Source organism: Cygnus olor, chromosome 1, assembly GCF_009769625.2.
Source record: "Cygnus olor isolate bCygOlo1 chromosome 1, bCygOlo1.pri.v2, whole genome shotgun sequence".
In the NCBI taxonomy this organism is placed as follows: Eukaryota; Metazoa; Chordata; class Aves; order Anseriformes; family Anatidae; genus Cygnus; species Cygnus olor.
This window is the reverse complement of record NC_049169.1, coordinates 125,732,616-125,745,110: the sequence shown is the minus strand read 5'-3', so window position 1 is coordinate 125,745,110 and position 12,495 is coordinate 125,732,616. Positions and strand designations below refer to the sequence as shown.

General features: G+C 37.4%; 1 protein-coding gene across 2 annotated transcripts in view; it reads left to right on the top strand.

The window, feature by feature from the left end:
• The window catches only part of PHEX (phosphate regulating endopeptidase homolog X-linked), a 102,609-nt gene that overhangs the window by 30,456 nt on the left and 59,658 nt on the right, over positions 1–12,495 (top strand). For both annotated transcript variants that reach the window (XM_040531918.1, XM_040531929.1), the window contains 3 exons: positions 1,636–1,719; positions 2,053–2,198; positions 8,695–8,788. In XM_040531918.1, the coding sequence (XP_040387852.1) occupies positions 1,636–1,719; positions 2,053–2,198; positions 8,695–8,788 (324 nt within the window). The remainder of the gene's footprint in view (positions 1–1,635; positions 1,720–2,052; positions 2,199–8,694; positions 8,789–12,495) is intronic.

The following is a 12,495-nucleotide window of genomic DNA, read 5'->3' as shown; positions in this document are numbered from 1 at the left end:
GTGATGTGATAAGACGCATTGCTACCTCTGGTAGTTCTAATGTTTTATTTGGCAAGTGTCTTACAGAGCTGTAATCCACAAACAGGATATGTGAAGTTGCCATAAAAGATGACATGGATCATGTAATAGCCTTCAGGATTAGTAATGCATGCCTTTATGCAACAAGCCATGTTTGCTCACAGTCACCTAATATTCCTTTAGTATGAATAATTCCCTAAAATATATTCAGATATTAGTCACGAGTCCAGGGACAGGAATTGTTACATGATCCATAATGAGCACAATTAATCACATAAACATCTTACCATGATTTTGAAGGAGCTAGTCGTGTTTGTCACTTTGGCTTTTACTATATCCCATGTTCCTCTATACACTTTTTTTAGTGAACATACATAACGAAGAACTTGTGTGTTCAGGAAGAGAGACAACAAGAATAAAGGGAAAATGTATTGGATTTAGGGAGGAATGGTACGCTTCAAGAGATCTTGTTGTGTACAAGGAAGTTTTTGAGTAGATCTGAATTACTGGAGGAAGAGGAAAAATTTTGAGAGGAAGGGAGCAAATGGGTTCAAGAAGAGTTTAAAGATTTGTCAGATAAATGAAACTTGCAGAAAGGGAGAAGAAAGTCGTTTTTTTTTTTTTTTTCTGTATGGCTTGAGCTTGAGCAACAGTAAAACCACAGACATTTTCTGTAGAATTTTGGTTGGAGAACTTCCAGCTGTCTGGTTAGTCTGGCGTCAATCTCTGTCCTGTTTAAACTCTGCAGCAAACAGCCTGTTGTACAGGATTTACCTTAGAGTGGGGCTGAAATTGGCATCGGGAATTCTTGTTTCTCCTGAACAGTGACAAAATTTTAAACTTTATCTTGTACTTGGCGTGTTTCTCTGCTAAGATAACAGGCTGCCATCTTGGAATCTGACCGTACCTTGTCAATTATAAAAGAACTTGCTTTGTATTTAGTATTTCTTCTGCTACATCCTTGGATTTGATGCTGCAGAGGATCCTGAGGTCTGGCTCCTGTGGTCAATTAGATGAGAGATTGGTTTGGTGAATGCTTTAGCTCATGTCTGGCCTATATGCTCAGGTTTTCTGCTATGGAAATCAGGACGCTTGGTAAATGGGGAGAAACTGGTGTGTGTCTGGCTTTTCCCTCAGATGGAATCAGGCCATAGCAGGGCACATGTTCAAATCCAAGAGATGAGATATGCTTCCAGCATACCCATCTCAGATTTGACCCTTTAAACAATACAGTTTGGAGCTGGCTTCTTTCTGAGATGATAAGATGAATAAATATTAAAGGTCTAAGTGTGCTTTTGCCTCTAATGAATCCACATACATTTTTGTGTTATAATCAGAACTAAAATTGGTCTACTGTGTTCAAAGAAGACATTCAGTTCATCAAATTTCCCAGTAATGATTTAAGCTGACAATGAACCATATTCCAGTTCTCCTAGGTAATGCCATCCTCAGAAAGGGAAGTTAATGTCATGAACACTTGCAAAAGGGGTGGTGAGATACTTCTGCACTGAGATTATGGTGGACAGTAGTGATATAAGAGCACATCCTTGGAAGATGCGCCTGATTTTCACCATCTTGTTGTCTTTTTTTTTATTTTATTTTATTTTTATTTCCCAGATCATGATTCCATATGAAAATCGAACAAGCGAGGTGATGTACAATAAAATGAACATATCGGAGCTTAGTGCCATGATTCCACAGGTTGGTTGTGGAAAAATACAAAACTAATGTTTTAATTTCTGACCTATGTAATTAAAAACTGTTCTAGTGTGGAAAGACAGTATGTTAAAGGAATATTATTAGGAATAATAATAATAAATAGGAATAATAAATTAGGAATAATAATAATAAAAAGAAGTATGTTCTTTTAAACACAATTATGCGAGGTCTGAAAACATGTAAAGACAAACTGCAATAGTTTTTAAATTTTTAGTAAGTAAAGCTTTGAAACCATTAATCTCAAAGGTGCAAGTTAATTAATAAATCATCTTCCTTGATAAACTGCTTTAACCAGCCTTCTTTTTGTCATTTCAGTTTGACTGGCTGGGATACATCAAGAAAGTGATTGACACCAGACTCTACCCTGAGCTCAAAGACATAGGTCCTTCAGAAAATGTGATTATCCGTGTTCCCCAGTACTTCAAAGATTTATTCAGGATACTTGAAAGTGAAAGGAAAAAGTAAGGATGGTTTCACCCATATTTATGATGGGGCATTGAATACTGGGCTTTTCCTGGGATTTTCAGGTGCATCAGAGGTTCTTGGAATCAAGTCTCTAGGAAAAGATCTCCTTGGTTTTGTCTGAAGGAGGATATAGGTATTACTTTGAGTGCAGCAGAAAAAAATAGTTTCAAGCATCTTTTTACTCAGAACACGTTGCAGTAAAGTTCAGCAGATCCTTTCCAGATCCGTTCAGCCTCTCTTACCTGTATTATAGGGTCTTGTATCTTGTGAAATCATTTATACCTCTAGAAAAATGCAGGCGACTCACAATGGATGTGCTCTGCATAGGAAGCAAGACAGGTTCAGGCAATGTGATGAATAAAGGGTATGTGAAGATGTTCTATTTTGAAGCATTCTTGTTGATAACATCTAAGTTGTCCCTGTGATAGTTTGCTCTCACTCTTCACTCAGATGTGTTGCTGAACTTTTAAAAACCATTGCCAGGCTCTCATCTGTAAAAATAATTCCTAGTTGATTGTACAGTATGGCCACAACCAAATGTGCATTTCAGAAAAAAAGAATGATTTGGAAGCATTGTTCTTATATTGCTGCTCTGTGCCTCCAATGACAGAATGCTTATGTAAATTCACAGTACCTGTAAAAGTAATAGGAAGATCAAACAATAAGAAACGTGAAGATGATCATTTGTTCTGCCTACAGGTTGTCAAACATTCTTACTTTATAAAATTCAGAAATATCATTAGTGAACCATGAATTTTAGTCTGCTGAAGAAAGTCTTCTAAATGGTTTGGGTTGTCCATCCTTTGTATCTCATAAAGTTGGCTATGCCAGTGAGGATAAGAGGTGATTTAGAAGAGACACATGTAGCAAGACAACAGAGAATTAGTTATTCCTTGTGTACAAATACACTTACATGGAAATATAACCACTACACAGTAAATACCTGGATGCTTTTTCCATTAGGATTTTAATTTAATTTCAAGAAAAACCCGTCAATGAGTGTTAGAGAAGTTAAACCAGTGTGTGTATCATGGCAGAGAGAGGCTGGAGTAGTGACCAGAAAGAACTTCAGCAAAGTTCAAAACCAGCTTCCTGATTCCCAAATGTTGAGGGGACAGGCAAAAGCAGTCTTTGATTTCTAATATATTCAGGCTGTTTATCTTATAGCTGATAATAGTTTGTGTGAGCCAACACTATAAGTGTTTTCTGCTCAGTTTCTCTAAGTTTTCCTTAAGAAAAATCGCATCATAAAATGTTAGAAATGTCAAATACAGTGCTAAACTCAACCCAAGAAGACTTCAACAAATTCTTGTACATAAAATCCATCCAAAGAGTCACTGCATGATAACAAAGTTTATGTTTATATATTAGGTAATAATATTCTTTGTCTAAAATGTCATAGTTTGCTCCAGAAGCAACTTTGTTATCTGGTCTGAGAAAATCAGAAATCATCTTAATGCAAACTGCTAACAACAAGGTGTTAACATTCTCCTGTGCAGTAAAATCCAAAAGCTTAACAAGGATATTTCCTTATGGGTAATCTCATTTGTCATTTCCATATGATGTTTAAAAAAATAATGCAAAAAACGTGATTTTTTTTTATAGTAAATATTTCCATGGATCAGTTTCCTAATAAAGCATTCAAAACATTTAGACTAGCATCAGTGATTAAAATGTGAATTCACTTCTGATTATTTCAGGAGAGTCAGTGTCATTTGGAGAGACAGGCACTTTCTCTGAGTTCATATTCTCCTCAGTTACCAACCTCCTATCCCTAACTTACACTGTTATTCCAGTGCCCTTGTGTCTACTTCCCAGACGGGCAGCCTGCTGGCACGGGTGCTATTCAAACATGGCACAAAATGAAGGTTCATGCCCCAGTGATCTGGCAAACTACTTGGTGAAATTTCTTTCAGGTGGAGGGAAGAATGGAGTGAAAATTAAGCCTGGCTACAGAAACAATTCTTAGTGATGGAGGTGACAACTTGTATGGACTCAAAATCCTATTATAAACTGTTATTTTGGAGAACCTGCTCAACAGTCTTGAATTGCAAAATCATTCACACGACAATGTTACTAGAAAATAGCATATTGGCAGAGTGTAGTGTGAATTTAATAGAATAAGGCATTTATTTATTTTAGTGACAACCCTGCTGAATGTAATCAAGTTACTCTGTGTAGCTTGAAATGTGTGCTGTGGTGTGGCTGGAACATAGCGAGGACTGTCTGAAATTCCCAAAGCAGGGCACTGCTGTGGGTCCAGCCTAGGGCATGGGTCTCTGTAGCAAGCTTATTTCCCATCCCTGTTATCTGTGTGCTGGTGCCTTAGAGGAGAGCGATGAATAGGATATAGTAAAACATGTCCTCATTACGGAGATGTCTGCAGCTGCTGTAGGAAGCAGCTTTACCATTCTTATTGTTGTCAGAATAAATAGCTACTTTGTGTTGTCTCATTTTACTGCATTTTTGCAGTGTGGGACAATTAATAGAGAAGTACATGGTAATTCCTGCAGCATAAAGAGGAATTTTCTTTAGAGAGGGATGGGGGAACTAGATCTCCTTTCTGGTCTTCAGCTGCCCCTGAAAAATTAGTTAGAGAGCTAAGCTACAATAATTTAATGAGAAATTGTGCCTCCAGCTATAGATGAATATTTTTCAATTCTTTTAATTTGATTCACAGCCCAATTATGAATACAATTTCCAAACAGTTCTCAAAATTTGTGAAAGATATATTTTTCTTAAAATGTCAATTAATTTGCCGTTATCTCATACTAAATCTATCTTCTTTAATTGACACCATGTCTATTGATTAAAATATTACAAACTCACAGAATTTTACATGAGCAACCTACTTTATTCCCAGATAGGGTGGAGCCTTCTTCAGCAGATATTTATAAAAGCTGGTATAATTTTAACTGTCCCAGCAAGCAAGCTCTCTACCACTTCCCTTTGGAGTGTGTATCACAGCAATGGTAATATTGGTTAAGAAACAGTTAGTTTACACTTCTTTCTGTAACAGTTGTTTTAAAGATAAAATAAGGGACTATGTACTGCAGTCTTCCCAAAGGTTACAACAACAAATGCTCTGGTCTCATCGGAAGTGCAGAGAGGAGTTCTGTGGTTTATTTTTGTGTTGGATTTTACTCCATGTGAGGAGGTTAATTTCCCTGAACCTCAGTGACATTATTTGTGAAATTTGGATGAAAATCACCGCAAAATATGCACTGAGGCATTTCATAACCAAAACGTATTATTTTTAACCTGAATGAAGGCGATCAATTGATTTTAAATTCATACAGTTAGCTAAAAAGATAAAACAATCATCACCCAAATAAGTAAACAGATTGAAATAAAATGAAATTATCAGCCCCCTTCCCCTCCTTCCCCCTCTCCGAACAAACAAACATCTACAAAAACAACAAGAACAACAACAACCATGAAAAAAACAACCAAAAAAAAAAAAAAAAGGTCTACCCCCATCCCCCATAAATATACATTCCCCTGGGCTTTGAAGTGAAACCTTCCTATTTTATTGCATTTTGTGCATCAGTGGATGCTACTGTGATTGCAATCAGGAATTGTTACAATCTCATCAGAGAGCTTAGTTTTAGGAGGTGTCAGCCTTTTTTTTCTTTCTCAGATTAAAACAAAGCTCAATTAATTGTGGGCTATTTCCTGAAACTGACACCTGCCTTCATCATTTATGACTAATACACATGTTTTTGAATTCACACTGATATTCATGTCTTTGAATGTCACCTTTTCAAGACTTATCCTTTACAGATTTCAGTCTTTCCTTCACTATTGATTTGAGAGAGGTTCCTCATCTTGAATGTAAAGAGAAACTCCTCCAAATGAGAAGAAGAAGTTCGCGGAAGGAAGAATTATTTTTTTGCAGCAATTAAGTACTGAATTGTAACATATAATTGGTTTATGATAGCTGTCTATTTAGCTGATTTTTTTTTTTTACTGATGAACTTTAATAGAAATGATGTCTTTAGACCTTTTAATAGATAGGACTAGCAGAAATGCTATTTTAGATCCACAGAATTACTTTGTAAAACAGTGATGGAACTTGCAGTAGTTACTGGAGGAGCAGGGATGCTGTTCAGTGCTGCTTAAATACAGGAGGCAGGTGCTTGTGAAGCTGGCGGGGTTCTGGTCACTTACAGAATAAATGAGAGCTGTATTCTTTCAGGGCACTTTAATTGCCGTTAAGTGAGGAAATTCTACATTGTCAAAAATATGTTAATGGGAAAATCTATACTTTCTGGTATTGTTTCATAGATTGGAATAAGTTTTTAATGACCCTAAACATTCTGTCAAAATGGTTTAATCATCCAATCAGAGCTAGATCTTTTGTCTGCTGTGATGTGTACAGTACTATAAATTTACATTTCTCATGCTAAAAAGCTTTTTTCAGATATATTTGATGAATATAGTGGGGATTTATATATATTGTATGATATACCTGTATCCTGAAAGAGGGCTCATGCTCAGGGTTATGTGGCATATCTAAAATTACACCCTGAGTTGCATGGGATAATTCAGACCTGGGTGCCTTGGAAATGAAGTGGGAGGAAGACTTTCCTTTAATGCTTTGTAAAAGCCGCTCTCCACAGTGTGAAAGATGATGTTGAAGTATAAAAGGCAGGATGTATAAAAATTGTAGCAATTCTCTAGTCCCCTAAAGACGTTGCTACTAGCCACAAAAACTAGCGAGTATGACATCTGCCTTTGTGGTGGCAGCTAGCTTGAGATTAAACCCTCAGGTTTTTATGTGTGATATAAGTTGACTGTATTTCTAACCTCTGAGGGTGGGCAGACTTAAAATAAGAGACTTTGCCCAGACTGTCATGGATGTACAATTGCACCCAGGCTCATGCTGGCTTCAGTTCAGAGGGAGCAGCTCTGAGGACAACCGAAACCATTGGCACTGCAGAGTCCCTGCCTTCCTCAGCTGCCAGCCTCTGTGCCTGGCCAGAGTTGTCCCCACTGCAGGCCTCTGACAGCCTGTCAAGAGCACGCAGCTGCTCGTCTGCTCTTGGTGTGGTGTCCCACCTGGATGTGCGTGCATAGCCAGAGTGACTGGGTTGTAACGTGCTCAGTCACAAATTGATAATATGTCACTTTGACTTGTCTTAAACATCTCCATCCTCACATCACTATCAGCTCTGCAGCTGAGGGGCCAAGAGCTTGAGCTTGCAGCAACCACATATCTTGAGCTGGAAGCTTGACAGGAGCTTGGTTAGAGGCAAAACTCAAGTTATGGCTCAGGTGATGCTGGTGTGGAGACAACACTCCCACAAAATGTGGGATTTGGAAGAGGGAATGGTATGGGTAGCATCTGTCAATAAAGCTAACCGAGTGACACTGCAGGAACAGCTAGTGGCTCCATCTCTACAGAAACTAAAAGTTGAAGAAATTGGCTTTTTATAGAAGAGGGAGTTGTTCAGGCATCACAGCATCTTCTAGTACAAAGGGAAAAATTTCCTCCTTATGGAGAAGTCTGTGGTGTGCCCACGATGTTATGTATATCCCAGTGTACAACAAACAACTTTTGTGTGTCTGTAGCTTTAGGGCAATGACTATTATTGAAAAATGTCATCTATAACACAAGGATAATACACTTAGGCCATTAATGGACTTGTTTTGAGACTATTTGAGATTGAATTGGCTATTTGCAGTGCACTTTCACCTCATACAACCACTGCTGAGCATAGAGATAGCTCAGTCTAGTCTAGATAAATACCCTAGTCAAGTGCTTGAAGTTTTACAAAGAGGGTCATAGATGTCAGGTCTGCAGAGAAGTTTGAACAAGTTCTTCCAGGATCTCTAACCCTCAGTTCTTATGAGACTCTTGTTACTGAGACTTCCTGTTTTGGTATGTCAGTTATCCATCCGCAAAATATGGGTGGTAATAGTTTAATAACTGTGAGTAGTAAGAATTGTTCTTTTACCATCTTGATAACTTCTAATGAAAAGCACAAATATGAAATAGAGATAATCTTTAGTATAGAGGAATGGATCATTATCTTTTCTATTCTATGGTTTATCTTCCCTACTAATTTATCTTCCCAACTCATAAGGAGAGATAACACTCTGAATTACAAAAGAAAAATCTGATATTTTTTTAAATCTATGTACAGAATTTTCATGCAACTATTATTATGACACTGTTCTTGCTACTTTTATGGAAAACGAAAACTGCCCTTTGAAAAAAACATTACCTAAACATGGCATACTAGGTGATGGGCTCAGTAAATATATCCTCTAGAACATGGTTACCACTGTGCAATTACATATTAACTGGCCGCAATCCAACAGATTACTATAGATGTAGTAAGGATTTATCAATTTGGTCATCACTCATTAATTTTCAAGGTGAAATTTCCACCATTCAGTCTGAATATTGTGGCAATATTTCTGTGAGTGCTTTGCATTACATCATATGCATTTAGAGGTCTGATAAAAATATGTCTGATTTAACAGGACTCTTGCCAACTATCTGGTGTGGAGGATGGTTTATTCAAGGTTATTTAACCTCAGTAGACGTTTTCAGTATCGGTGGCTGGAATTTTCTCGGGTAAGTTAAAGTTTTTAATAGAATTTACAATGGCACTAGTGCTGGCACTAACTGTTTCCATTATAGATGCTATTTTTTGTTGCTTATACCTTTGCAGAACATGGCATATTTTCCATGCTGGGTAAATGTATTGATTAAACTTCTTGTAGGAGATTCCATCTAAAATAATTAAGCCATACATATTCTTGTGTATGACACTAAGGAAAAGTATCTTTTAGAGTATGTTAAGGAGTTTTTGAGACCTCCTCTTTAAAAGCTGGTTTTCCTTACACAGGAAACTGAAAGCTGGAAAGTTATTAAATTTTGTGCCATGGTTGTGACCTGCAAAGTGTCAAACTTATTTGGCCAAAATCTAGTTTTTTGAAAAAAACATACTTTTTATATATACATGAAAATAGTTCTGCTAAAACAAAACTTGAAGATTTAGTGTTTTTTTTTTTTTTTTTTTTTTTTTTCTGAGCTTGCTCAAAACTTTGTCATGCTGTAATGTCAGCTTTCTGTGAGCTCTAACGTGTATATACATTAGTCATTTTCACAGAGAAGAAGATCAGGTGACTTCCAACTCAGGGCTGTGGAAGTCTCAAATATGTGCATTAATTGCTGTCATAAGCTATGAGAGCAGAGCTAATTATCTATTAATTAATATGAGCATTTAAGTAAAACATATGTTTGATTAAGTGGATCCTGAATGGAAATCCACCCTGATATTCATGTGGGCAGTGTGAGGGTTCTTTAAGGAAACCAAAGATGAAACTGTGACCGAAAGTTGCTGTATCTTCTCCTTTTAGTATATTTGTTCATGTTAGTTTAGAAGGTGAAATTTTTGTTTGTTGTTATGAAAATTAGCTGCTTGGTGACATCCTGACAACAGGAGGCTGTCACTTTGATGCCTATGATCTGGCGCAGGAGGTGTGGGTGTTCTGTCCTCCGTGTCAAGGCATGCAGGTGCCTAACCAAAGCACCCAAAATGCCTTCCTGAGTAGTACTGGAATAGCTACGAGTTGATCACACATCTAAAAATAAACTTCAATAGCTTGATGAAGCTATGCAGAAAAGGCACTGTCTTATGCTCCAGAATCAGTATTGTTAGAGATGCCATTTTCTTTATGCAAAAATGTGAGAAACTGCCTGTCAGAACCACAGGGACAAGTTTGTGGTGGTGTGCCCTTGTGAGAACAATTTCTTGCTAGCCAGGTAGAACAGATTGCTGACCATTCACCAGTCTGCAGCATAACATTGAATTATATTATGGTCAGGAAAATTCCTGGAAGGAAACATTAAGCTTTAGATACTGTGCTTTTGGATATGCTAGCTAGCTGCTGTCACTTTTCAGGGTGCTTTCTCGAGAAGCTTAGGGAGAAGTCTAATTCAAGTTGGTTCAAAGCATATTAAAAATAATGTCTTAACGGTTTCAAGTAAGTGGTTGTGAAAACTTAAGAGCAGCACAGTAAGGGCAGTAAGCCAGCAGCTTGTTTGCATTATCTGCCCCAGGGATCTGGACATGGGGAGTTAGTTAAGTGCAGTGAACAGCAAGAGCTAATAGTTAACAGTTGTGGTTAAGTGCATTGAACAGCTCAGGGAAACAGATTTCACAGGTCAGCAGAAATGATGGGAGAAATGGAGTCCAAGGCAAAGCTATTGTTTAGCAGACTGGTCCAGTCAGAGGCTGCAGGACTAAAGCCACATGGCTCCTTTGGGATCATAAAAAGAACCCACTAACCTCTTGCCTGATAAATGAAGAAAAAGTTTAATACTTCATACAAAGACATGACCATGAGATGAATCACTGACCCCTAAAGTGAAGGTTGCGTTTTATTTGTTCATTCATTTCTTGTCAGCCTCACCCATTGTAAGTGTAGTGTTATTCCACCAGGTTCTTATTTTTACTGGTGTTTTTTACATCTTATTTATACAAATCTTGACATCGTGACACTTAAACTGGAAGGCATTTTGCAAAGAAAGGAGAAAAGAAGTGATGAAACTTCGAAAAACTTCAGTTTGAAAAATAGGACAAACCTGCTGACTCTAGAGAAAGTGCTTTGATTACAAAATCAGCAAACATCAGCAGCTCCTCTGCTCTGGCTATTTGAGCTCTAGCAAATATGCAGTGGCTCCTGGGGAAGAGCTCAATTACCTCTGTTGCGGAGCGCTGAGCTGCCTGGGAGGGCTTGAAACCTGCTATTTAAAGTCATTGTTACTACCTGGAGTACTGCATTTTAGGGTGAGACATTAATATTAGGAGGACAATTTTGAGGGAGCTCTAGGTGGCTGCTGTAGCATAAATATCAATAAAACAGCTGTGAGATATAATCTATTCCTCTCAGCTCTGGTTTTATTGGTCTCGGAGCCTGTGCTGCCTTTCTGTCCTCTTTACAGTCAAGCCTCCCTCAAAATAATAATGATTATTATGTTGTAATAATGTATCACACACTAAAAGCCAGCTCTGTCTCCTGGCTCTTTCTGTGGTTGATGTGTAGTCAGAGCTTTTGGAAAGAATTTCAAGCTCTGATGACTAATACTGTGACTCCCCTTTTCCCCTGCATCATGAAAAAGCTCCGTTATGGTTTTGCATGGAGAGATTTTTTTTTTTCCCTTTCTTTTTATTTTTTATTTATTTATTAAAATGTATCATGTATGAGGGTTGAAGCATTTGGAAAAGGAGTTTATTTTCAAATTTAGCTCTGTATAGAAAACCGTTAGCTTATTATGTGTCGGTTTGCCTGATGTGGCTTTCTTACAGATGCAGTGTTCTTTCTGTCATTGAAAATCTATTAGGGCACATACAGTATTAATAAAAAGCATTTGAAAATGCAACTCTCTGGTGTATTTAAGTATGAGTCATTGATTAAGCTTAATTACAGACGATATGATGGAGAAAATCAATCATTCAACTTCCAAAACAGCTGACCGTCAATAGCTGAGGGTTAAGCCAATCTGGAATTTTCCAATGAAATCTTTTCCTGTTGAGAAAACAGTAAATCCAACCCCTTCAGTTGTGCTATGTGCTATGAATTTGATCTTGGACTCAAAGGAAGAAAGAATAGGGGAAAAGGAGAGGCCGAGTAAATGCAAGGTCAGTGCTTGGAGGCTTGTGTAATCTTTGAGAGGACAAAATCCTATCCTGCCTGACCTGGCCTGGTGTTGACTGTATTCCAGTATTACACAAATGACAGGTGTTAACTACTGGACTGGAATTTTGCTTATTCTCTGTAGAGCAAGCCTAGTAAGTTCCTGAAGTAGAAAGAGAACTTTTTGAATCTGAAAAAATAAAATAAAATAAAATAAAATAAAATAAAATAATCAGCACTGCATTTGCATTTGCTTACATGGACACATCTTGTATTTTGTGTTGAATGTGTACTTTTTTTTTTTTAATAAACTCCTACCTTGACAAGAAAAAGTAATGTTATCTGCCAAGTGTCCACAGTAACAACATTCAGCAATGCAAACCAAAGTTACAATGTGCTTATGCTTCACTTTGCCTTGATTATTTGTTCATTGACTGTTCTTGACTATTTCTCTTTTGAAGCTTATATACAGTGGTGCAGAAACTTCACCAGAGCCTTGAAGTCTCTGTTTAACCACCATTCCTTTAGTAAAATACACACGCTGCTCTAGCAATACCTTTCTGCTATAACATGGAGGGGGATTTTGGGGGGACAAACATGTACTCAGTATTCTTGATGATTCAAACAGGTTTTCTCCTG